General features: G+C 43.3%; 2 protein-coding genes across 7 annotated transcripts in view; both read left to right on the forward strand.

Moving 5' to 3' along the window:
* XPNPEP3 (X-prolyl aminopeptidase 3) overlaps positions 1 to 9,107 on the forward strand; it is a 44,248-nt gene extending 35,141 nt beyond the window's left edge. For 4 of the 5 annotated variants that reach the window (XM_055394117.2, XM_055394118.2, XM_088837517.1 and 1 more), the window contains 4 exons: positions 2,402 to 2,487; positions 3,624 to 3,804; positions 4,881 to 5,001; positions 6,488 to 9,107. In XM_055394117.2, coding sequence (XP_055250092.2) covers positions 2,402 to 2,487; positions 3,624 to 3,804; positions 4,881 to 5,001; positions 6,488 to 6,654 — 555 coding nt within the window. In that variant the 3' untranslated portion in view covers positions 6,655 to 9,107. The remainder of the gene's footprint in view (positions 1 to 2,401; positions 2,488 to 3,623; positions 3,805 to 4,880; positions 5,002 to 6,487) is intronic. The other variant, XM_088837516.1, reaches the window with a different exon arrangement.
* Positions 9,108 to 13,900: 4,793 nt separating this feature from the next.
* On the forward strand, positions 13,901 to 25,995 carry RBX1 (ring-box 1). 2 transcript variants are annotated; one of them, XM_055395427.2, is made up of 5 exons: positions 13,901 to 14,046; positions 15,859 to 15,937; positions 20,691 to 20,761; positions 23,711 to 23,796; positions 25,781 to 25,995. In XM_055395427.2, the coding sequence occupies exons 1-5, from the start codon at positions 13,969 to 13,971 to the stop codon at positions 25,791 to 25,793; spliced, it is 327 nt and encodes a 108-aa protein (XP_055251402.1). In that variant the 5' UTR covers positions 13,901 to 13,968; the 3' UTR covers positions 25,794 to 25,995. The 2 variants fall into 2 exon arrangements, with proteins under 2 accessions (XP_055251402.1, XP_088693646.1); XM_088837520.1 differs by lacking the exons at positions 13,901 to 14,046; positions 25,781 to 25,995 and adding exons at positions 14,393 to 14,899; positions 24,425 to 25,774.
* Positions 25,996 to 26,770: the final 775 nt, after the last annotated feature.

Below are 26,770 nucleotides of genomic sequence, written 5' to 3' on the forward strand. Positions count from 1 at the left end.
ACATGCACATCTCTCTTTCTATCTCCTGTCATCCTGACTCTATTTTAACCATTTTTTGGGTTTTCTTCATAGTTTTACCACCAGGGTACCTGTTCCTAAACAATATAGTATTCATTCTTGAAAAACTAGAGAATAAGCACAAATCTAGCTTTATAAGGTGAGAAGACATATTGCTGTTACTAGACCAAGTAAGAAATAAGGGAAAATGGTCGAAAACCTGTAGGTTATAGTCTGGCTTTGGTTATCTGAAAGTTTTCAATTCAAGTTAGTGGGCAAGGTTATCAACAAGCCACGAGAAATGCAGGGTATTGGCAGGGCTCTGCTGTTGAGTGGCTAGTAGGATCCTGGTACAGTTGTGGTCAGAGAGACCGCAGGCTGCCCGTGGCTCTGCCTCAAGGCTTACCACAGTGACTGCTGCTGTCAGGAGTAGGCCACAGCAGAGCCCTCTCTGCCAGGCTTTAAACAAACTTACCCGCATGTTCATCTTCTCTTCTTACCTCTTAGACGGCCTTTCTGGGATCATCTTCCTTCCACCTCAGCATCCTTTAGATGAAGGTATATAGCCAATAAACTTGTTCCACTTTCATTTAGCCAAAGCAGCTTTCTTTCATTCTCGTTCTTGAAAAATGGCTATGCTGAGAAAACTATCCTAGATTGACAGTTATTTTTAGTCATCAGTTTTAATATATTTTTACTCTCTTTTCTGACTTTCAATGTTGCTGATTTTAGAAAAGAAAATAATTATTATTTTACTTAAAATTTATTTTTGCTTTTTGCTACATTGAGATTTCTTTTTCTTTGGTATTTCTCAGTTTTATTGTATTTCTAAGTACAAATTTATTTTTACATGTCTCATTATATCTTCTGGTTCCTGAATCTGTAGATTTGTGTCTTTATCAGTTCTAGGAAATGCTCAGACATTTCTTTAGATACCATCTCTTCTATGTCTCCCTGTTCACTCCTTCAAGGACTTCAATTAGATGTATTGGTAGGTTAAACCTCTCTTCTGTTTTCAGTAAGCTAACTTTTCTTTCATGCTTACATTGGCTTTGTCTGTCTCTGTCATATTCTAGGGGATTTTGGTAGGTCTGTCTTCTAGGAAACTAAATTTTTTCATTTGTCTAACATACTCCTTCAGCCATCCACCTAGTATTTTATTTCAGCAGTTACTTTTATCTCCATTCCCTTCAAATCCACATGGTTATTTTTTAGTTTTCTCTTGTTGCTTGTTAACCTTTGTGATTCCATTCTTTATCTCTTTAAAACATTTCACTACAGCAATTCTGCCATGAATTCCAGATAATTCCATTACCTGGAATTCTGGAAGATCTGAATTTGGTATTTGCTGACTCTCAGTAACCGTGACCTACTGCCTCGTGTGCTTGACAGTGACAGCCTCTGGTTGTGAGCTCATGTTTGATTTTTGTTATTTTGGGGAAATTGTGCAGTCCCAAATTTGGGGGCCATTTCCTCTAAATATTATTTGCATATGCTTTTGTCAGAAGTGAAGTGAGTCCTGATGACCCAGGACCCTGTTTTCCCCTGTGAATGTCCTGAGTTACTGAAGGAATCTCCTGCTCATCTTCCCCACTCTGCAGACACTTTCTTTCCTGTATACTGTAATACTTACCTCATCACTCCCAACCCTAGTTTCAGTTCTGGGCTGTCTTTATTCAAGGAAAAAAGTCTTTGAGACATCTCTTACATGATGTAATGTCAACATTTCATAGAATATATTTTTATCCAGAACTAAGTTGTTTTCTAAAATTTATTCTATATTTTGCCAGAAATAAAAACCACATTCATTCTGCCTGTCATTATTATATATGTATTTATCTGACCATTATTCTACTGTGTGCCAAGTTCTGTGTTTATTTAGATATGAATGAGATATTACCTGTCTTCAAAGGCATAAACAGAAAACTTCAGCATAACATGACAAGTGGTAAAACAGAGATTTACGCAAAGTGTTTTTTTTTTCTTTTTTTGCTCCCACCATGTGTTTTGATGGAGAGCAAAAGAGGGAGTGACATTCTAAAGTTAAATGGGTAAGTTATAAGTGAATAAAGGCCTTGGATACCAACTTACATAGGTTTTTTTTTTTTTAATAGTGACAGAGGTAACATTTATGGTGTGCTGATGTTCGCATCTAGTAATTCAAACCCAAGCACTATGCTTCCAGAGCCAACATACTTAACCACTCAACAGTGCTGTCTTTCTTGAGCCAACATGAATTCATATGAAACACTTAGGTGCTGTTTCTTGTGAGAAGGAGCCAGAGATTAGCCTCCTTTAAATTGGAACTTTTTTTTCTTAATGAAAGGCATAAAGAGTTTAAGTTAGAAGATACAACTGACAGTCATAAAGTCACCTTCATTTACCTGTCTTATTCTTGTTCCAGGATGGGGAGATGGTGCTGCTGGATGGAGGCTGTGAGTCTTCCTGCTACGTGAGTGACATCACTCGTACCTGGCCTGTCAATGGCAGGTAGGGCTGCTATAGATCCCATCGCTTCTTAGGAGTATGAGTTAGAAAATGGGTATGTTTGGAATAAAGGACTAAAGAAATATACAGGGTCCCTGCAGCTCAGGTTAACTGCCTTTACAAAGCTCCTGATTCTTTTCTGAGACTGCTTTATTCATCATATCATACGATGAGGCACGTAAAGACACCTAGTTAACATGTGCACACACCTTTAAAAAAATAATAAATTTAAGGTTTTTACTTTCTGATTGCAAAAATAATATTTAGGTTTTGGTAGAATAGTTTGGCCAGGTTAACCCTCCACAGATAATAATTATAGAATCTGGACAGAATATTAAAAACAGCATTGAGAACTTCTCTGGTGGTACAGTGGATAAGAATCTGCCTGCCAGTGCAGGGCACACAGGTTTGAGCTCTGGTCCAGGAAGATTCCACATGCTGTGGAGCAGCTAAACCGTGCGCCACAGCTAGTGAGCCTGCGTGCTGCAATGACTGAAGCCCATGCGCCTGGAGCCTGCACTCCACAAGAAGAGAAGTCACCGCAGTGAGAAGCCTGCCACCACAACAAAGTAGCCACCACTCTGCAAGTGGAGAAAGGCGGCTCCTGCAACAAAGACCCAGTGCAACCAAAAATAAAAAAAAATAAAAACAAGTATTTGAAGACACCAGAGAGCTTTCTAAAAGCTGGCAGAAACTGCAGCTATAAGTCTGTCCTTGAAAGAAGAGCTGTAATGGGTAAGATGTAAGTGGTTACAGTTTTCCTCCATTACTGCTTAAGAACTGATTATTCTAAGGACATGCAGAAACTAGTAAGTTACTAGTAGCCAAAGTATCGACTAGTTTATCCCATGACATCTGCTTTGCCTGTGAGAAGTAGATCTTAAGACTGTTTTTTTCTTTGGTTGGTTGGTTGGCTGGTTGGTTTTGTGTTTGTGTTTTTTTAATGGTTAAAAAAAAATGGAAAGGATCAAGGTTAAGCCTGATCTGGCCCTCTAACTGCATTCATGGCTGGGTGCATCTTCTCACTTCACCATGTCTGTCTGCTGACCGTTGAGAGTTTTTCTAATCAAACTTAGAAGAAAACTTCCTACAATATCAGACAGTTCCAAATTCTCGTTCTTGGATTTCCCTGTCACCAGGTTCACGGCACCTCAGGCAGAGCTCTATGAAGCTGTTCTCGAAGTCCAGAGAGATTGTCTGACCCTCTGTTGCCCTGGAACCAGCTTGGAGAACGTCTATAGCATGATGCTGACATTGATAGGCCAGAAACTAAAGGAGCTGGGGATCATGAAGAACATTAAGGAGAAGAATCCCTTCAAGGTATTTCACTTCCTTCGATCCCAGTTCTTAAGAACACCTGACATGCTTCTTGGGTTTTATCCTATGTAAAGCTAATTCGATTTAGAAATGGGAGTTTGTGATTCTTCTGTAAGAGGGACTTTTTTGAACATAGATTAAAACAAAAGGCACAGTACTTCTTTCTCCCAGAAGATGGCAGCACATGCAGTTCATTGCATACTGTGTGACTAGCTCAATCTTCAGAAAACAAATGAAGTCTGGTGCAGACAAGGTGGAAAAGGACATACAACGGAGGAGAGGTTAACTCTTTAATTCTTTTTTAATGATATTGAAAAAGTAGGGGTTGAAGGGTAAGGTGTGTGTGGCTTCAGTAACATTGTTGAGACTTTTAACAGTATCCTCAGTTGCCATGTCTTTAGTGAATTTCATCTGCATCCAAAGTATGATGGTGTTGAAAAAAACTTTAAAGACTCAGTTTTAAATTAGGATGCCAGGTGGGCAAGCCAGACAGACCAGTAAGGTATCTCTTATCTCCAAGTTAGACTGCCAGGGCTTCTTTTATCAGTAGGGAAGAAGTTGTAATTCCTCCTGTTCATGCCAACAAATCTTTAATTAATGGACAGAAGTACCCAGGTTGGTAAATGCCTCATAATTACTGTGTTATATAACATTTCCTACCTACCCAACAAGCTGCTGTGGGGTCTTAGGATACTTAGGGTCTCCAGAGAAGGCTCCCTGACAGGGATGTGTGCATGTTGGAAAAAGAACTGTTCTAACATAATTATCCCCCCTCCCCCCCCAAGAAAAGAAATTTTCACTTGTCATTGTCATTGCTGGGGCGACCCCAGTTAGCATGTGTGTAGTATGAAATGGTAGGAACAGAAATGTGGATTAATTATTAATAGAATGCCATTGGCAGAATTACATACAAGAGGTAGCAGTTTTCAGTCTCTTAAGCATTAACCCAAGGATAGATGACACAAGTGGCAGAGCTAAGGGCAGGGGGCAGTATTAACACATATCTCATAGATTTAACAGGCCCAACTTTTCCCTTAAGGGTCATTGCTCTGATAACAGTGCGGTCATATCATTTCCAGGCTGCTCGAAAATACTGCCCGCATCATGTTGGCCATTACCTGGGGATGGATGTCCACGACACTCCAGACATGCCCCGCTCCCTCCCTCTCCAGCCCGGTATGGTAATCACCGTGGAGCCAGGTAAGGGGAGGTGCCAAAAGCCTCCCATCCCCTGGGACACATAATCCCAGAGTTAGAAGGGCAAACACTTGCTTCTTACGTGAATCAATGCAATTAAATTAGAAGAAACAGGAAAATGAATCTCTCCAGTATAGAGGGAACTTTATTTTAGATCCTCCTTGAGCTTTTTTATTTAACATCACACAATTTGTTTAATTTGACTTCTCCAATAAACAACAGATGGGGAATACTTCCTATCAGATATTAAGAAATAAATCTTTTTTTTAACCCTGCCTTTGCCAGAACCAGTTTGTACTAGTCTTCCTTTTGTGGTGGGCTGCTGACAATTGTGAACCCCTGGCACTTTCCTTCAGAGATTCTCAGACTCCCCACGTTCACAGTTGCAGCTCCTCTGCAAACTGCAGGGAACTGCCTGCATTATTCCACTCTTCAGTATCCAGACCCTTTCTCCTGGGCTTCATCAGAGACAGCGGGCAGTCTGATGGTTCCCCAGCTTGAATGATGGTGGGCATGGGGCAGGAGAGAAGTAGTGGCCATGGTGGAGTGTGAAGATGGAACTACAAGTTAATTTAAAACACTGATGCTGTTTCTGTCATTAAAGCAGATCTCAGTCTTAAATTTCAAGTGTTTTCACATCTAAATTATATAAGTTATAGCTGGGACATGTCTTTTAAGCTCCCCTTTGAGTCCAGGCGTATGTTGCTATCTGTGGCCTTATTTACCATTTAGTCCAATCAAGTTGGCACTTCCTTAGACTTTGACTACACTCTCCTTTGCTGGTCCTTTTCTTATCACAGAACAGCATCTGTGAGTATAGAACAGGAAATTCATAGTTGCTTAAAATGAAAAGACCTGGTGCCTGTCTGACTTCATGATTAGAAAGGGAAACTTGGCCTTTTAGAATTTTTCAGATGTTCATTAAAGTCTTCCTTTTTCCCTCTTTATAGCATGTGCATCAGTTACATTTATGACTTAATTGAGTATTTCTGCAGCTTCTGGTTGTTGAGACTAATAATCTCTAATTGTTTTTTAAATACATGATAAAATGCTGTATGTCCTTATTTTTGCAAAGTGCCCTTCTTCCAAGGGACTGTTAAGCAAAGAAAGAATGCATTTATGCAATCTACTAGTTCCCAGCATATATTGACATACTCATAAAGTAACTTGAGTGGCCTGTTTGAGCCATTAGCACATGACAGAATCATGATCAACATTATTGTAGTTGCAGAGATCTTGTAGACTAATAACACAAAATAACTATAATAATAGTTCTAGTAATGTTAGGCAACATATATTGATAGTTTATGTACCAGACATTTTTATATCCATCATCTCACTTTCACTCCACATTTTTATTGGTAGGTACTGTTAGGATCCTGGCTTTACAGATGAATTATAACACAAAGAGGTTAACTTACTTGCCCCAAATCATCCAGTCACTTCCATTTTTGAACCAAACATTCTACTTCTTTTTTTTGCTTCTCAGGAATTTATGTTCCGGAGCACGACCAAGATGCCCCCGAGAGATTCCGTGGTCTCGGTGTACGAATTGAGGATGATGTGGTGGTGACTGAGGCATCCCCGCTCATCCTTTCTGCAGATTGTCCCAAAGAGATGAAGGACATCGAACAGATATGCAGTAGGGCCTCTTGACCGTCACAGCAGCCCACGTGGGTCTCAGGTGCAGGAGGGGCTGACGCAGGCATCTGTGCGTGTGTGCTTTCCAGGGGTCTCTGTGTGGACACTTGTACATGTGTTCCATTGGGGAGTGGTGCAGCTGTGTGAGTCTGTGTGATTGTGTGTGTTGTCTTTTTTGTTTTCTGTGGCTAGAAATTTGGGAAAATTGCATTTTTTGACTGTATGTTACTACAACTTTATTAACATTAATTCTGTAGAATTAATGACCAAGACAAGGTTAATGTTAAGATATAAGGAAAGATGTTGGTTACATATGTCCACGCGTTCCAGTCTGCACTTGTGGAAAATTCTCTCCTCTCCAGGTCCTTCCCCTTCTGCACTTTTCCTGAGGTCTACCTAATATCATAAGATTTTTGTGTAATGCTTATACTTTGAGCTAATCACCAGAGTCTGCCCACATTGAAAGCCACCTGTCAGTGATTGTGGGTGGCCAGTATGTACCTTCCATAATACCTGCCTTACCTGTTCAGGAGCCCACGTGAGCCCTCAGGGCACTGGGGTTCTCCAGCCCCGTCATTGAGCCACAGTCCAGATTCCAGCAACACTAGCTATTGAACAGAATGTTTTTGAGCTTTTCTTACTATTTGGTTGCCTAGGACCTGGAAGGTGTTTAGATTCTTGATAAGGAAGGAAATGGAAGAGAAAGAAGAGTATGTGTCTGTTCTAGATCCAGACCGCCATCTGTCTGTCTTCAATCTAAAGAGCATTCCTTTCCCAGATATCCTTACTGTCTTTATAGACTTACCACACTGATCCTCAGAGCCCAGCCTTGAAGCTGTTTCTCTGGCCAAGGGCAGATCCTCTGCTCACCCTGTTAAGAGTCAGGGGAACAGCACCCGGCAGGGGAACAGCACCCGGTTATCATTCTGTGATTTCCTCTAGTGCTGATAAAGGCAAAACATGGAACCCAGCCAGGAGCTGTAAACACCCTCTGATCCTTTCCTTCCTTGGACGTTAGCACTGCACGGGCAATGGGAAAGGCTAGCATTTCCCTCCTATAGCATTGAATGCAGTTATGTTAAACTCAGTCTGCAGAGTGAACAGGGCTAGGCCCCTGCAGATGGTTTATTTGGGAGCTTCAGTCATAGGGGGCTGCTTTAGGAACTAGTATATTCACCTCCTTTAAGCCTAAATGTGAGCCCAAGATGTATAAAACATGCTGTTAGAACATAAGAACGTATTTGCATTAGGGAAGAATAGGCTAGGAGACAAGCATTTGTTGCCTCTGCCGCATACTTTTATGCCTGTGAAAGTATTCGGGAGTTGCTATTTTTCCCTGTGATAAAGAAACTGTAACTATGTTTTTTTATTTGAAACATAGCAGTTAAGAAGTAGAATAATAACTCTCCTCTTCCCATAGTTGTACCCAAGTTAGGAAGGCACCTCTCACAGTGACTTAAAGCTGTCTTTGTATGTCATCTTTCAAAATATTGTTATATTTTCATTAACTTTCCTACTATAGACAATATATGTTAATTGGGTTTAAAAGCCATAAAATAAGTTATCTCCCCAGATAAAGACACTATATCTCATTAAAACTTTTTAAAATGGGCTTTGTTACATATTTTAAGATATACATAACCAACATCCTCCTTAACTTTCTTAATAATAGAAAGATTGCAGATACGATGCATGAGTGCTGCCTCTCCCTGTCCTGTGTCCATGTCAGATCACAAGCACAGCAGAGCGGCTTTTCACCAGCCCAGCTGTGACTTCAGAGTCCTTCCAGTAACTGCTGTCAATAAAACAAGAGTTGGGCTTTGAGTTAGACTCTGTCTACCATCCCTCAGCTGGCATATGATCAATAATCATGTAACTTATTTTGGTATGTATGTTAGAAACTACATGAGGGCCCGGGGTGGTAGCATAAAGGACCTTGCTTGGAAGAGGTTTTTATGGTGTGGTTCTATTTTTTTTTTTTTAGTTTCCTGAAGTGGGATCTGTATCCCAGAATGTAAACTGATAAGGATGTGTTTTAAGCCTGAACAAATATACTTCAAGCTGAAGTGCTTAATAATTCTAATATGAGAACGTGATTGTATCATTAAGCCCTAGTGGTAGAGCAGAATTCCACTATCACAAAGCATGTGAGTCTTCCTGCCTGCTCTCACGTCTGCCTGTGTGTCCCTGAGGAACTCGGGGTGAGCATCAGTATTATTCAGGTCAGGGGTCTCCACTGAAACCCAGGCCTTTGGGGGTTTGCTTCATGAGGAGCTGAGAGAACTGCAGTCTTTGCGAGCATTTCTTAATGCTTTGTTTGACTTTTGTGCAATTATATAAGTTCAATTTGGACAAAATGCTGTTACTTTTTAAGGCGCTATTGACTGAAAATAAATACATCATTCCCCAACAAGGGAAGAGCATTTGTTACTGTCATTTTAAAAATAAACTATAAAATAATATAAGAATGTATAGTTGGTGTTTGTGCGTTATTTTCAAATCTAAAGTTCATAGCTTTAAATGCGACTTTTGTTTTACAAAGTTTTTGTTTTACAAAGCATTCATTGACAACTGTCACAAAATCTTGGCAAACTTGGGATAATCTTATCAGTCATAGAAGGGGGGAACCAATGGATTAGATTTACTCAAGGATGTAACATATAACATGGTGACTATACTTGATAACATTGTATTGTAAAATTGAAATCTGCTGAGAAAGTAGAACCTAAATGTTCTCACAAAAAAAAAAAAAGAAATTTGTGAGTTGATGGATGTGTTAATTAACTCGATGGGAGACATCTTTTCACAATATATACATGTATCAAATCATCAGGATGTACACTTAAAACATCTTACAGTTTTGTCAATTACAGCTTAAGAAAACTGAGCTGGGGGGGCTTCCCAGGTGGCTCAGTGGTTAAGAATCTGCCTGCCAATCAGGAGATACTCAATCCCCAATCCAGGAAGACCTCACATGCCTCGGAGAAACAAAGCCCCTGCGCCACAACTATTGAGCCTGTGCCGAGTCACTTCAGTCGTGTCCAACTCTTTGTGACCCTATGGACACAGGATTCTCCAGACAAGAATACTGGAGTGGGTTGCCGTGCCATCCTCTAGCGGATCTTCCCGAGCTAGGGATCGAACCCGCATCTCTTTCTATCTCCTGTGTTAGCAGCCGGGTTCTTTACCACTAGTGCCACCTGGGAAGCCCCATCTGACCATGTGACTGATTAAAATCCTTCAGTGGTTTCTCATCACTGCGGATAAAGAGCAAAACTCTTTGCATGGCTCTACCAAACATTCTTGCACGACCTGGTTCATACCAGTGGTAAATGTTTATCAACTGACTCTAGGAGGATAAGGGAATCCCTGGTTGTAGCATTTGCCAATTTCCATGGCATAAATACGATGATTATGGCCAATTTCAAAATACCAACTTATGGAACTGGGAGAAGATGCTAACAATTGATTCTTGCACATCTTTGCAGACTCTTATATCCCACTGGTTCTCTTCATACTTGAGCCATTCCAGACTTCTTTACGAGTGTACTGTGCATTCTATGCCTGCAGCCCCTTCTGTATGCTGTTGACTCTACCTGGAATGGCACCTTCTTCCACATCCCTCAGTGTACGTGAGTGCTGGAGCCAAACTGCATCAGTTTGCAGGAGCAATTGTTACCTTTTGGGAATTCTGCAGTCTGACTGCTAAAGCTACAAATCAGAACTTTAAGAACTGGTTGTGTTTTTTTTGTGTGTTTGTTTTTAGTATTTATTCATTTGGCTGTGCCAGGTCTCAGTTGTTGTACACAGGATCTTGGAAACTGTTAGTTGTGGCACGTGGGATCCAATTCCCTGACCAGCGATTGAACCTGGGCCCCCAGCACTGGCTGCTCAGTCTAAGTCACTGGACCACCAAGCAAGCCCCAAGAGCTGTTTTATTTACTAGCATACCACTGCATCCACTCTTCGTCTGGCTCTCCTTCAATCTCAAACCATTTCCTCTAAGAGGACTTCCTCTACCTTCCAGACAGTCTTTCTCCTTCAAGGCACCCTTTACTTCTCCTTTCCTAAAATTCACTGGAATTATCATTAACTGACTATTGCCTCTCTTGCTACATCTGGTAAATTCAATGATGAAAAGGGACTTTTCCAAGTTGTTAGAATATCAGATACCTTTTAATCTAGATCAGTATGGTGTAGTTGACACAGCAGGTTCTGTGAATATTTTTATTTGTTGAATGAATGGGTGGATCAACTGAACAAAACTAAACTGAAATTACAACCTATTGCACTGTAAACTAAAATTATGAAGGGTAAGAATCTATATGGGGTCTACAAAAAGTTTATGCAGCAGGAGCTAGTATACAGAAGGGCATGGCCAATCATCACAGCCAGGAAAATCTCCAAAGGAGAGATCAGTACATGAGGCTTTCATAGCTTAATGGAACAGCCCCACTGTAGCTCTTCACAGAGCAAACAACTTGCAAACTGTTGCTGCTTCCTGTTCTGTATCTCTACAATACCTTCTTCCAACAAGTTTTAAAAACTTTAAAAAATTTAAATAAGATTAAGTCACTTGGGCTTCCCAGGTGGCAGTGGTAAAGAATCCAACTGTCAATGCAGGAGACACGAGAGACATGGATTCAATCCCTAGGTCGGGAAGATCCCCTGAAAATGGCAACTACTCCAGTATCTTGCCTAGAAAATCCCATGGACAGAGGAGCCTGGTGGGCTACAGTCCAGGGAGTTGCAAAGACTCAGACATGATGAGCACACGTGTGCACACACACGTCGCTTTTAGTCCCCTCCCTTACACTGTACCCCTCCAATGCCTTCCAATAACATCTATAATAATATCCCCACCTGATCTGACCCCTACCTGCCTGTCTCACATCTCTTAACCATACCCCACCCTTGCTCCGTAAGCTTCAAATTTATTCATTCAACACATAGTGGGCACATACAACAGACCGAGCACTGTTCTAGGAGTATTTGTTATCAATAAAGAAAACAATAGGGAATTCCCAGGCTAGGATACCGAGCTTTCACCGCTGAGGGCTCAGGTTCAAACCCTGGTCAGGAAACAAAGATCCCACAAACCTGCACAGGGCAGTCAAAAATAAAGAGAATAATAAAGTATTCCTTCTCTTAGCCAGACACACAGAAGTAAATCTAATAAATGAGTAAACAAAAAGTTAGAAGGTACATGTACTATTAAAGGAAAAAGTGCAGTAAAATGAATGGGAGGCATACCATACAGGGTCTCTTAGGCCCTTGCAAGGAATTCAGCTGAACTGTTACTCCTCATAGGGGCCTTATCTAATCACCCATTTTATTTTTTAATTTTTATTGGAGGCTAATTATTTTACAATATTATATTGGTTGATTTTGCCATACATTGACATGAATCCGCCCGGGTGTACATGAGTTCCCCCTCCCGAACCCCTCTCCCACCTCCCTCCTCCCCTTATCCTCCCTCTGGGTCATCCCCACAAACCAGCCCCAAGCATCCTGTAACATGCATTGACCCTGAACTGGCGATTCATTTCACATATGATAATATACATGTTTCAATGCCATTCTCCCAAACCATAATCACCCATTTTAATATTGCCTCCATCTGACTTTTTTTGACTTATTGATACCTGCGATTTTCTGATGTGTTTGTTGACTTGTGTATTATTTCCCTACTGGGTGTTGGACTCCTCATCACTGTATCTCCCATCTACAACAGGACTCTGTACATACTCAATGAATTTGCTGAATGAAGATACATATGCCCTCAATACCCTAATTTACTCTGGTTTTCCAATACTCCGGCAGGAAAACAACTGAATTCCTAAAATGGAATCATTAATTTTAAAAAACTTGCTTTGTAAGGTTTTGTCTCACACAATTTTTCTATATTCTAGTCTGGTTAAAGCTGTGGTGGTGTTTCCACAGATTTGTTGTTCTTTACGATTAAGACAAGGAAGCAAATCCTATTTCTTCTTGGTTTAACAGTGGAGTCAACACAATCACTCTTCAATTTTAAGAGAAAACGAGATTTCAAATAAGTCAACACAAGATTTAAGAGTGATAGGGCTTCCCTGGTGGCTCAGAGGTTAAAGCGTCTGCCTCCAATGCGGGAGACCCGGGTTCGATCCCTGGGTCGGGAAGATCCCCTGGAGAAGGAAATGGTAACCCACTCCAGTATTCTTGCCTGGAGAATCCCATGGAAGGAGAAGCCTGGTAGGCTACAGTCCACGGGGTCGCAAAGAGTCGGACACGACTGAGCGAATGAACGGAACGGAGAGCAGAGTCATACCTCTGCAGGATTAGAGATGAAAAAGTGGAGCCTGGTCTAGAGATGGGAGGGTGAAAGTACAGGTGCTTTTGCGGTTAAGGAATGATCAGTAAGAATAAGTGGCAAATACCTCACACAATACTTCAAAAAGTGCACCGACTTCAAATGCGATGATAGCGCAACTAGAGGAAAGAGGAATGGGAAGTGTGTGCTCAAGCGAGTGAAGATGAAATCGTGCTCTTTAACCACACACCCTTCCAGGGCGGACTGGTACATTTGGGGGAGGCTGGGGCCGGCACCTCCCAGGCTCCTAAGCCTCCTCCGTCCACCTCTTTCAGGTGAGCAGGTGAAGGCAGGGCTGGAGAATGCCTGTTCAGTTTAGTCCTGGGGAGGAGGACACTGGGCAGGAGAGGGAGACCATCTTCCCTGAATCCTGAAAATTTCCCGAATTGGAATCAGGAAATCGAACGGCCTTCCAGGGAGGGTAAGCACCTCCGCCGGGTTCAGAAGCCGACTGGAAAGCCCAGTGTGAGGTCTCAGGTTTGGCGGCAGCAGGAGGCTCACGCCCACCCTTGCTCCCTCGCCGGAAGAACGAGACGAGGACCGGCGGGCAGGGGGGTGGTCTGCGCGGCGCCGGGGAACGAGAGGCGGAGCCGGTGCTGCAGGTCGCGGTGCAGGCCGAGGAAGCAGCCGCCGCCCCAGCTGAGAGTGTGGCTGGGGGCTTCCCGGGGGAGGGCCACAGGAGCGCGTCCTTTCGAACGTCTCCACCCGGCTCGCTCGCGTCGGCGCGGCCCCGCCCCGCCCCAGCCACTCGGGCCTCCGCCTCCTCCCGGCCAACGCGAGGTAGGTGTGTGAGAGGGGTAGGGCGGGGGGAAACCAGCGCCAGCGCCTTTAAGGGGCGTGGCTACACGCTCCGCCCCTATCTGCCCCTAGCGCGCCAGTGAGGGAGGAGGTGAGGGAGGAGGTGCCAGGGTGGGAGGGGAAGCGAGGCGTGCGCTGGTGCGCAGGCGCAGTAGCGGGCCGACAGACCGTGTGTTTCCAAAATGGCGGCAGCGATGGATGTGGATACCCCGAGCGGCACCAACAGCGGCGCGGGCAAGAAGCGCTTTGAAGTGAAAAAGGTTGGGTCTCGCCAGCGCCTTCCTCAGGGAAGCTAGAGAGACGCGGATCTGGCTGGCAGGCCCGAGGATGACCGAAGCGCGGAGGAAAGGGCTTTATTTCAGGGCGTTCCTGGGACAGGGTACCAGGAAAGGAAGCAGGGGGGCGGGCCTTAGGATTGATCGGCGTGGCTGCGGCCCACTGTCCATGGCGGTGTTGGTTTCGTTCAGAGGCTGAGGGGCCAATCACGGAAGTGCTTATTGAGATAGCGCGGTTGCGATTTGGGTGCAAGAGCCAAGCGCCTGAGCTGTCACTGGAGTGGCGGAGGGGAGGGGAAAGAGCGCGTGGGTGGGTGGAAGGGGGGAGTTGGAGCCCTGCGGCGGGTGGAGGATGGGGACAGTGCGGCGAAAGCCGGGAACCTGAGGTCCTATCGCATTGGAGGCCTCTGAGGACCCGGGCTGGACATCTCCGTGCCCTGCCCCGTCCGAAACTTGGAGTCCCTCTGACGGACCACGACCTGGTCTTCGCCTAACCGAGGCCTCCATTAGCCCTCTCCGGTCCTCGCCCCTGCCAAGTTAAAAGTGTCTCAAGTGTAACTCTTTGCTCTTCTGAGAGGTCTGTAGGTTTGTCACAAAGCTGCCCCCGTCCTGCGGTCATACCCAGAAACCCCCGTCCAAAAAAAAAAAGCATGGTGGAATTTGTTAAGAAAATGTGAGCTCAAACCTTGTGGCATTTCGAGAGAGTTGAGTACTAGTTGCGAACGATCTGGTAGAAATGGAAAAGCAGAAATGCGTGGAACGTGTCTTTTTGCATGAAATGCCTTACGGTTGTTTGCAACTATACAGTTTGGGAGAGAAGTGCCGATTTCCAACTAAGGTAAAACGAATCTGTACAAAATGAGGACTCTGAAATAGGGAAGATGTTATTCCTGGAACATCTGGCTAGACCCTGACGGTATTCCCCCTCCTAGTGCTTTTTGTCGTTTCATTGTGGGCACTGCATGCTCAGGTACAGCCAGCAGCCATATTGAAGAATAGAAGTAGGATTTTTTTTCCCTCCAAGTTGAAGCTGTCGTGTGAAAAGTACTGAAGAAGTTACCAGACACTGAGAATTAGGCCAGAAAAAGATGAAGGTTTAGGAAGTGGCACCAGTTTCGTGGATGATAAGATTGGGAATATTTATAATTGCAGAAGTCAGAAGGTTGAGTCACTTAAATACTACTTTTAGATAAACTCTTGCGGAAATTAAATATAACAGTCTAAGCGGATAGGAAACAAAATTGTAAAGTTTGTTGTGCGATTATCTTGTAAGATTTAAGTGATGACCTTGGTGTGTGCTGACACTGGGTGGTTGGTTATCCGCTTACCCCATGATTACCCGGTTTATGATCCAATCATCTTAGTTCATTCCGTTCCTTGCTTTCCCCTATTCCTGCTTCCAGAGTTGCCTTGAAGAGCAGATATTTATTTTTGCAGAAATTGAGCTCTCTCCTGCAGCTGCCAGGAGAGCCTGCGCGGTAATTCAAGTTTGTGATTATTAGACCCGAAGCAGGCACTTTTATTCCTGATTTGTTTACATTGACATGGCCACCTAAACTGTAGGTAAAAATAAAAAGATGACATTCATTTCTGTGTTCATATACACAACTGTTGGGAGAATGGGTGTGCATAGTGTAGTTCTTGCTCACTGAAATAATAAATGAGAGTAATGTAATATCCAACAGCTCTTTTGTTTAGTGGTCCTTGTGGCCAAGAAGATGATAAGTGCAGCATGAAACCCTGGAGTGTGTATGTTACGAGGAGTGGAGTGCATTGTTCCCCATTTTCTCTTTGCAGTGGAATGCAGTAGCCCTCTGGGCCTGGGATATTGTGGTTGATAACTGTGCCATCTGCAGGAACCACATTATGGATCTTTGTAAGTAATTGAAGGAGGGTGGGGGGAAGCTGAGAAGGTTACAGAGATTGCGGCTATACTGATGTGACCAGTTTTCTTCTTCACAAAGAAATATAGTCAGAGCATTTGGGGCCTTCTACATCTAGTTTCAAATAAAGGAGCTTTTTATGATATCCTGCAGGCATATCCATCTTTCAGAATAAATCTGCTCAACCTAAAGATGGCAGGGCCACATTTAGAATGAATTGTGGACACCCAGCTCCTGTTGACTATATCTTATTTCCCATCATGTAACCACACTCAAAGGCAAAAACAGTGAAAGAAAGAAAATTAACTTTGATCTAAAACGTTCTGTCCAGCACTAGTTTTTGCTGGGGAAAATTTATGAAGAAAAGAGGCCCAAGAGTGGATTTTCAGTGTTAGCCCCAAATGTAGTTAGAGGACATCGCTACCAACACCTCGGTAGTCAGTTGATTGCTCTAAAGAAATTTCATTTCAATTTCCACATATTTCATTACACATAGTGGGCAACACATAGTAGGTTTGATTCTAGTTGTTGATGGAAGTTAGTATCCTTATAGTAATAGGGGCCAGAATGTCGATCACACCAGGAACAGTCATTTTTTCATCCAGGTACTAAAATGGTTTGACTGAAATCAGAAATAGTGCAAAGAATGTGCAGCTTTCTAGAATTGAAGTTATAACTTGTTTTTAAGTGACTTACCTGTCTCTTTGGCTTTCTCTTGAGCTGCTGTCCTGCTTTACTCTGGTGGTTCCTCTGACTTTCTCTCTATTCTTGAAGTGCCCATGCTCTTGTTTAGAACCCTTATATATCCTGTTTGAATCTTTTCCATCTCTTCTCTGCCACTCTCCCCCTATCTTTATCTGACTCAGCACTGTCTAAGTGTAAGTCCAAAATGCAAGCACATACATAATTTAAACAGATGATTTGTATTTTATCCTATATCCAAGATATTTTAAATTTCAACATGTAATCAATATTTTAAAGCAAAATATTTTACTTTTCTTTTTTTGTACTGTTTTCAAAGTGCATTTTACTCTTCCAGTGCATCTCATTTCAGACTAGCCACATTTTCAGTGCTCAGTAGCCATACATGGCCAGGGCTACTTGTTAGGTCTTGCAGAACTAACCCCTAGTTGGTCTTCAGATCTCACCTTAAACTTGCTCAAAGATGTTTTCCCTGACCATACTTACATACACACAAACACAAGCTAGAACACTTCTGTTTAGTATTTCCAAGGTGTCCTATAGTTTCCTTTGAGATTCTGTGGCAGTCATTTAACTTAGTTGGCTCTTTATAATTCCATGTTATTTACAGCTGTGTTCCTAGCATCTGGCGTAGTGTTCTAGTACGTAATAGTTTCTCCCTAGGTCCTTGCGCTGCAAAGAGCAGAAACAAAATAGGGGACCAGTCTGTGATCACTGCAACTTGGAAAGCACAAATCAGATATTTCTTGTTGGAAAGTAGTCTTGGTCTGTGTTGGTCATTTACTGCCCTTGGTTTCTTTGAGTTTTGACCCTGTTTTAACACTTTTTCACACAGCAGTCAAAGCAGATCAGCAGCTCCCATGATGTTTAATGGAGATAGAAAAGACCCATCACAGAAAAACACATTCACGGTTTTACATGTGCTTGGGTGGGGTTTTTGATTACATGCTTGCCCTTTTTTTTTTGGCTGTGCATTTTCACAAGGAGTTGTACCCAGAGAAAGTTTTAGTTTCTTAAGACTCTCTTCTGTAAATGCTTAATGATTTTATATAATCCTGACTTTTTTTTTTTTAACTTCTTGTGTTTAAGACGTTGTGTGTCTCTCTGGTTGGAAGAGAATGCACTTCTTGAGAAGACAGTGACAGACAAAGACCATTGATATTGTCTTCTCTAGTGTGGAACGCTTGAGGGGGTGATGTAGGCTTTTAGATAGACACCTGCTTTATCATATATTTTAAATGTCAGATGCAGAAGGAGAGCATTGAACTCCTATAACAAAGTAATTTCACATCGTGTGTTTATTCACTTGATGAATATCTACACCCTGGGCATTTTGCAAGGCTCCAGGATAAAACAGTGACTGGGCTTGGGTCTTTACCCTTATGAAACATACCCTCCTGCTTATTATAGACACTAAAGAGAAGTCTGGTCGCCGCAACTGGACTTGTCTTCCTTTCAAAAATGAATTATGGTTCTTGTAAAAAGACTTTTCGTTAAAGATGAAAATAAGAATCTTGATTTAACAGTGGCCATTTTCTAACATATTCTGGCCTGACGTTAAATGAATAATTATATACATAGTTGTAAATAAATGAGTAATTATGGCTGAGCTCCAGTTGAACCCACCTACAAAGCATTCTTGGTCTGAAGACTTCCCTTTTGACATACAGATTGATACTGTACGTCCTACTATAGCCTCGGACTTCGCTTTGCATTACCCTGCTTCTTGGTTCTTTTAACGAGTTGCTGAAAAATACAGTCTGCTAGCTGTCATTTTCTCCATTACTTCTGGTAATCTTATCCCAAATGAAGGGTTTTCCAGAAGTGCTTAGACCCAGCCTTTGCCCATAAGTTAATCTTTTCCTAAAACCACAAAAAAGATCCATCAGTGTTTTCAAAGGGTGAAATCTCTTCACTTCCAGGAAGAAGCTATTGCTTCTTCAGCAGTCCTCTGGTGGTGATGGCCCTTGTATTAAAGCCCTCAAGCTTTGTAAGTCACATGAAATACATTTCTGCCTTTGCAGGGGTCTGATAAGAACCTGTTGCGTGCTGCTTTTTTGTCTGCTTTAGGCTGACAGTGAGCAATTTCTTCCCCTGTTTAAGCAAACGACTAAACCCCTATGCTCACTCTCTGAACCAAAAGCTTGAAAACATTTTATCTTTGAGAATACTTAAGTAATTTTTCATGCCTTATCCCCTTTTATCTGGCATTCTAGATTGCAGTCCTATTTCTGATTTTTTAAATTATTGTTAAAGTGTAGCTGACTTACAGTGTTTTATTAGTTTAAGGTGTACAACACAGTGGTTGAAAACGTATACTCCCTTTGAAGTTACTATAAAATATTTGCTATATTCCCTGTGCTGTACAGTTTGTTTTTGCTCTTTGTTAAGAATTTTCTGTTAATAGATACATATTTGGCCCCCATTCTATTTATAGAAGCCATTTTTGTTTCCTTATTCAAGTACTGAGAGCCTACTTTGCACTCGGCATAGAAAGACAGCCCCCTAAAACTATGTAGACCTAGAAAAATTTAAACACGGTAGTATACCTTGAAACAGTTCCATTATTAACTAATAATAATTGTGCCTCTTATGTAGCTAATTTCTTAATACATAGTCCACATCTAAGTGAGTGGATTCCACTTGAAGAACATCAAATTTTCTCCTCTCTGCCATCTCTTTGAACAGGGTGCATTCACAGCCCCCATACATTCTCTCTCTTTTTTTTTATATTTTAAAATCTTCATTTATTTATTTGGCTATGCCAGGTCTTAGTTGCAACGTGTGGGATCTCATCCCCTGACCAGGAATCAAACCACGCCCCCTGCATTAGGAACACAAAGTCTTAGCCAGTGGACCACCAGGGAAGTTCCCCCTATATATTTTTGAATATATGACATAGACCCTAGGTTCTCCACTTTTTTCAGAAGGAAAACCAGTTACTCTCTTTAAACTGTGAATCTGGGTAGCAAAGAAGTTCTGTGATTTCAGATCCTTTGCCATTCATATTTTTGAAGGATGGGAAAAAGGCATTATTATGTTATATATCGCTTCCCAAGACCAAGTTAACATCTCAGCATTATTTTCTTACAGTTTTACTATCTTCCACCTATGAAAGTTTGAAATAATTGCCTCCTATTAAATAGTCTTTCCCGAAGCTTTTTATTCATCAGAAAGAAGACTCCATTTAGTTACCACCTTCAGAGAAAGCAAATTACACATTAGTAATTCTTGTTCTTGGAATATTTATCCCCAGTAGAGCTTTACTCATCCTTTCTTGATCTCAGTAAAATTTTCATTCCATTTAAGTTCCCTCCCTTCCCCCTCTGAAATGGATATTCAGGTAGTTTGCAGTAATTTGTTCCACTCACTGGTCAGAAACGTCTCGGGGCAGTAAGCATCACAGCTGGTGACCCCCAGTTCTCCAGCCTGTCGGCCTCACAAACTTGCTGTGTTGACGGTGCTTTGAGGACCTGAGTTTTGATGTCCTCGCGCAGAGCGTTCACATCCCTCTACACCCACTTTGATTTGCTCTGTACCAGCTCCGTGTGTCTGCCTGAGTCCTTCAGGGACTGGAGCTTGTCCCTGAGGTTTTCATGTGGCAAACCTGGGTGGTCTAAGGGCCCAAGAGCAAACATTCACCCCGCATAGAGAAGACACCAGTCCTCAGAACACCAAGAGTTAGGAGGTGGCTTTAAGAAGTTACTAAATTTACCGCATTAGGAGGAATCGCTGTCACTTGGACAAGTCAGGTCACGTTCAGAATTAGAAAGCGCCCTTTGCTGCGTTGCTCTGTTTTTGAATCGGGGGAGGAATTCTTTGCAAAGCGTGCTGTTAAGTCATAGCTCTGCCTTCTCTGTTCATCACCCCTTTCCACATTCATAAAAAACAATTATGACTAATTAACCACTTGAGATTTTGTTCCCGTTGAGGCCATCACCACCACCCCCTCCCCAGTCGTGTCCTCACGCGTGGGTAGAGCCACTGGAGGTCAAAGGTGATTGCTCGCGGGGTCCAGTGACCGTGTCACTCTTGTTCCTACAGGCATAGAATGTCAAGCCAACCAGGCGTCTGCTACTTCTGAAGAGTGTACCGTGGCGTGGGGCGTCTGTAACGTAAGGCAATATCTTTTCCTCCCAGCGTGGCTTGTAAACACAGTACCGCTTCTGCTGTGCCCATCTTGTAACTAACTAGGAAAAAAAGACTAGCCTAACTTTCTCCCCAAAGGTACACAGATAGCAAAAAAAAAAGAAGGATTTTAAACCATTGTACTATTCACCTGTAAAAATTATTAGTTATAGAGGCAGTAGTTTGTCTCAACTATGAAGTATACCAGCATCGGCAGCAACATTGTTGGGCTTCGTCTTTCAGAATTGTCTTCGAAGCCTACGGCACAATCACTGGAACATTCTGTTGGTGGAAATCTTTACTCTCTTATCAGATTTTCTTAAAGGCTCAGTGTCTTGTGGAAGTAAGTTAGGTGAATAAATTGAGCATTCCTGTGTGTGTTGCTTGGGTGGAGGGGGGGGCAAATGTACCAAGTTAGCATTTGGGTGTTGTTTTTTTTAATGTGCTTCGTGACAAAAATGTTTTCTGCAGCATCGTTGGACTGAATGTACAGCCTTCCAGGGAGTGACAGCTGTGAAGGATAATAGACATCAAATATGTTATTTCCAGCACGTTAAAAATTCATCCTTATAGCCATGTAGTCACAGTCATATGAGCTGAAAATGTCCTGTCCGGGTGTCCTGTGCCCAGGGGACAGAGAGCTCCCATGACGCAGGCCTAAGAAGCCGCACGCGAGTCAGATCACCACTCCCTGTCTCTGTGGCTGACTTGCTAGGCCGCTGCGGGCAAGGTATTGGCCCCTCTAAACCTCGTATGAAGTGGAGCTGTTAGTAGACTGCTTAGCATCATAATCAGGATGAAATGATTTTATGTTTTTAAAAAAAATGCTTAGAGGAGTTCAGGGTCTGGGTGGGGCATGAGCCACCCATCTCCTTGCAAGACCCTGCAATAAACCTTTCTCTGCTCAAAAAAAAAAGTGCTTAGAATACCTCCTGCAAGTCCCTTTGGCAGTCTCACAGTCGCCCCTGTTGGTCAAGTGACTGTATTTGTTATCTTCGAGGATAAAGAATAAAGCATATCGGGCTCTTGGCTCTCCGTGGCATCCGGGTGTAGAGTGAGAACCATGTCACTTTGTGGTGGAAGGAAAAGGAGAGAGCTTCTTAAATTTGACTCAGGAGAGTCACACCCAGAGAACCTGCCACCAAGAAGAGCAGCGGGTGTGCCTGAAGCCTCTGGACTAGTCCTGGGTTCCCATGTTGGGTCTTCTATGTACCGACTGACTCTGTGAATTAGGCACATCACTTATCTCATCTGGGCTTCAGCTTCCAGTCTGTAAAATGAAGATGATAGTGCCTGTCACGCTGGGCGGGGTTGCTGCAGGCTTCAGTGAGGTGATAGGTGTTTATAGCCTCCTGTTCAGTGTAGAGCACTGGGCAGTGCGTTTTGAGGCTGCTGGGTGTGTCCACTGATAAGTCTTAGACTGTTCGCAGGAGGAAAGCTGGGATCGAGGTGTTCAGGGATGCTGTCCCGGCCCAGCAGCCTCATTTGCAGCCCCTCTTTCCCTCCATCTTCAGGGTGGGGGGCAAGTACAAGGACCCTGAACTGCTGCAAAGAGCCTAGTGGGGCACCTGGGAGGGAGAAGCGGGTCCTGAATGCCCTTAGGTGAGCCTGTCCCCACCGTCTGGGGATTGAAAAAATGCCTCCACTTTCTGCCCTTTGGAAATTTTGCTTTTCCTCTTTTTCATCGTAAGTTGGGTGAGCATCAGGCCGAAAAGGATCTTGCACAGGGCCGTCATTCTGGGAGTCTCTGTACCTCTGAGTAGCCACAGTGCACTGGTGTGGACTCCAGTCTTCATCAGTGCATTCTGTTTGTCTTTGTGGAAAGTCAGTTCACAGATGGTAATCCACATTATGATTCTTTAAGTTCCATGCATGTTTGGGTAGACACACTGACCAGGTTTCAGGGCTGTTACTAAGCCAGGCCTGTCCAAACTTTCATTGTGTTGGGGTGTCAGCACTTCTCCCCAGTCCCCACCTCAGTCGACCCGTCATGGCTCAGATGCAGGGACCCTTGTTGCTCCATCCAGATGCTGCTCACACGAGCAGGGGTGGAGGATAAGCATCATTGCAGAGGTGCTGTGATCAGCATCTGCTCGTCACTAACTCACACAGACTTTCCTTTTCCGCAAATCCGAAGGCCAACTCCTCAGTCCCTGTTAGCACCCAGTATTCTTGGTCCTTTTGCCCTTTTACTTCCCATCTTGATCATGGAACTAGCCCTTTGATGTTCTTTCAGCTGCTTGCATGCAGCGTGCCCATCACATTGCTTTCTCTTACCCTGATTTTTTTTATCTCATTCCTTTTTTAAGACAAAGTCTCTCACCCACTACTAGAGGCTTGTTGAGTACCAAGTTTTCGTAATATCAATGCCTCTATGAGCAAATCTGCAAATAGAGTCCTTTGGGCAGTGTTGAGCTGGGTGTGGAAGGTCGGGGACGTGCCTATCGCAGTTCTGGGTGGTCAGCGGGAGTGATGCACTGCCTTGTGCTAAGAAGAACCCTCTCCTCTTGGGGTTCCCTTCTCCAAGATGGGGAGGGAGCTGGAAACCAAGAGGGGGGAATTTGAAATGTACGGATGATTGAGGGCCTCCTTTTGCCTGTGTCTGAGGAGAGCAAGCCTCCCCTTCAGACCCACTAGACCCAGGGAGCCCCACTCCATCTTGCCTTAGGCAAAGGGGAAGAGACCTCATTGAATGAACACCCACCATGCTTCTTCATTTGGTAGGAACGAAGCCTCTCACAAATGTTTCATGGGCCATGGCCTGGTGCCTAACCGGGTAGAACCCCTTGCAGACCTTTGTCTCCCATTGTGTGTTGCCTTCCATGGTTCTTCTCCAGCTGCTGTGTATCACCACCCCGTTCCCCTTGAGATGTATTGTTCGTAGACGGCTGAGCCTGCACAGAATTACTTTTAATAAAATATATCTTTTCTTGCAGCATGCTTTTCATTTCCACTGCATCTCCCGCTGGCTCAAAACACGGCAGGTGTGTCCGTTGGACAACAGAGAGTGGGAATTCCAAAAGTAGGTGTCCCTGGCTGTTTCGACATTGTTTGTAAGGGTGGGCTTTGTGGTCAGTGCCATTCTTGGACTCACGTCAAACTGGAGGGCGCACAGTTTTAGAAGATGAAGACATAGAACATGCCTGGTTCATAAACTAGCTTTCAGTTAGACAAGGACTCATCTCTGTGAAAGACGCATAAGGTGAACCAACATTAGAAACTTGCAGCCTTGAGTTTCCCAGACGTCTAGGTAGGGTCTTTGAAAGTAGTAGAAGAAGCTTGCAAATTCTCATTTCTCATGCTATTAAATATTTCCACAATCACATCAATAATAAGGCTCCAGGGGCTAACTAATGTCACCTGTTTTGCTTTGGGCTAGAATTGTACCATGTTTCATTGGTTTATCTCACAGGGATTGATTCTGATACAGCGTTTATGGCTATCTCACCTAAATCATTGTTGTTGCTGCTGTTAGTTGTCGCCGCGTAAGTAACACACGGCGCGCAGGTTTTCAGAAATTCAGACGGTCAGTCTGTACTGGTAATCCCTAGAAGAGGAATTTCTGGTCTAAGAGCATGTTTTTATTTTTGATAGTGTCAGATTTTTTCCTTTCCCGAGAATATGTACTAATTCACAGCCCCTGCAAACAGTGAAGCAGAAGACTACATTCTCCGTTTCTTGCCAGTGCTCTGTTATCAGACGTTTGCATCTTAGCTACTGACAGGTGAAAATTAGTTTTCAATTGCATTGTTTAAAACTTGGAGTAAAGTTGGGCTGCTTTTCATAGGTTTTTATGCCTGTTGTATTTGTCTGTGAAACGCTTTTTTATCTGTTGAATTTTCAGTTAATTTATCAAATTTTTAATGGAAAGGGGGATTTTCGAAGTTCTCAAGAGGGCTTTGTAATTGACTGTGCCATGGAGCAGGCTTAGGGTGCCATTTTGGACCAAGACTGTCTCACGTAGCCCATACACATGCCCAGGGCTGAGCCTTAGAAGTGGGGGGTGTGAAGAATCATCCTGTTGGGCTTTGACACTGTCGCTTTATCCACCTGGTGACTTTGCCTGGCTGTGGTTATGAGTGCCCTGGGAAAACAAATTCATAAGAAGCAAATTTCATTTCAGCATGCTTTAATCTGATGGATAACTTCCAGGTTATTCTCACTAACAAGCTGGAGCTCTCCCCTGTGAGGACTTTTTTAGAGGATATTTAAGCGAATTTCTTACAAGGAGTGCTTAAAGAATCTAGCAGCCTTTCAGGATGATGGCAACAGTGATGCAGAGTTCTGGTGCCCTGGTCTCCATCTGTGTAACAAAGTATTTTCATCAGAGGCGAACTACGCACTAAGAACCAGGACAAAAAATTAAGATAGTAATGGATTTTGTGTTCAAGAAATCTTATATGTGGAAAAGATGTCCTGCTATTGGTTATAATCTTTCTGGAGCCAAATTTTGGCCTCTGGGGAAATCAGAAAGGACCTGAGATCCATACCTGGTTTCTCGACAGTTCTCTTTCTGCAGCGCTCTGTGGGCTCAGGGCTGTGATGGGAACTAGTGATAGATTTTGACACTGAAGGCTGTTCAGTTACTGTCCTCTGTACGGGCCTTACCCTAAACTAGCCTGAGTACGGGAGTTGAGGGAAGAGGCAGCCCACAGGGAGTGGGGCAGAGGGTTCAAGCTGTCTTAGCCACTTACTGGCCATCAGGCGCAGCTCCCTTTCACAGGCATCAGCCATGACTCCTCCTTGTTACTGCCCAGCATCTGCCTGGCACCTGGAAAGAGTCAGGTGGGTGCAGTTGAGTGGGGGACCTGATGGTGGGGGACCTATGAAGAGGGTGGTAGGAACAGTGTTACAGGAGGCCGGTAGGATGAAAGGGGCAGAGACCAGGGTTGTAACACAGTCTTCAAAGTTTTGACCAGATTGGCGGATATAGTTTTAGCAGGTGTTACAGTCTCAAACAGGGAATCACGATAAGGAATGAATTAATAATTTACTTTGTCTTCCAGGTATGGGCACTAGAAAAAGAGAATTCTTCCATCAAGCTCAACTGTTTTTGTTATCCATTGAATGACTTGCCCTCCTGTTACTTAATTATAAATTAGATAGAACCGTGTCTCTTCTGCTTTGTCTTTTCAGTTTGCTGTTCTGGCAGCCATACTGTATTTCTGGCAGCCATACTGTATTCTGTGTCAAATAAAATCCAGTTGGATTCTAGAACAGACACTGTCTCTTGTGTATGTGCAAAATGTGAATGCAAGTAAAGGGCCCCCCACCCTTTCTAGGGTGGAAGGCCAGGTTTTGAAAGTGAGATGTTTGTTCATCAGAGCCAGAGCAGGATCGTCCTGCGAGCACGTCGCTTGGTCTCGAGGAAGCCTGATCCACAGCCTGGTTGCTAATGGTGATCTTGGGCGAGTGGTCTCTCTGCTCCGAGCTCTTCCTCCTCCATGAAGTGGCTGCTAAGGACTAAACAGGATCATGTGGGCACAGAAAGAGGCCTTATAAACTGTGAGAACGCTGTACAGGTGTTAACTTTGTGTATGACGTGTCGCTTTCTCGTTTTAATTTAGAAAAGTTAACTTGAAAAAAAATATGTCATCTTGGCTGGCAATGGAGTAATCTGTGAACTCAAATTGGAAATCAGTGTCATTTAGAGTTAACGGGAGAATTCAGGTTTCCCTTCCCCACCACCACCCTTTGTAATTTGTTTAAAATGCCTTGGCCGTGGACGGAACTGCCAGTTCTAACACTACTTCAATCTCTTAAGTAGTCTTTAACTGAGAGGCGGGTTAATTTACTGCAGTGATTCTCAAAGTGTGTGCTGAGGATTTGAGGGAGTAATGGAAACACTTTCAGGAGGTTCATGAAGTTCCTTTTCCGGCTGCATGTCTGTACAAGGCCAATTTTTCTTTTTTTCTTCAACCAAAGCAACGTATTGAATGAAGAAGCAGAGCAGACAATCCAGCTGTCTTCTACTAAGTCAGATACAAAAGATATTT

This window comes from Moschus berezovskii, chromosome 6 (genome assembly GCF_049115385.1).
Source record: "Moschus berezovskii isolate FMDL1 chromosome 6, NW_MosBer_1.0, whole genome shotgun sequence".
Taxonomy (NCBI): domain Eukaryota; kingdom Metazoa; phylum Chordata; class Mammalia; order Artiodactyla; family Moschidae; genus Moschus; species Moschus berezovskii.

What these genes read in the sequence shown, in the direction of transcription:
- RBX1 (XM_088837520.1), top strand. Translation starts at nt 14,798, where the DNA reads ATGGAAAAGCAGAAATGCGTGGAACGTGTCTTTTTGCATGAAATGCCT. An exon ending in AGTGCCGATTTCCAACTAAG is followed by an intron (nt 14,900 to 15,858) that starts GTAAAACGAATC and finishes TTCTCTTTGCAG; the next exon opens with TGGAATGCAGTAGCCCTCTG. An exon ending in GAACCACATTATGGATCTTT is followed by an intron (nt 15,938 to 20,690) that starts GTAAGTAATTGA and finishes TTGTTCCTACAG; the next exon opens with GCATAGAATGTCAAGCCAAC.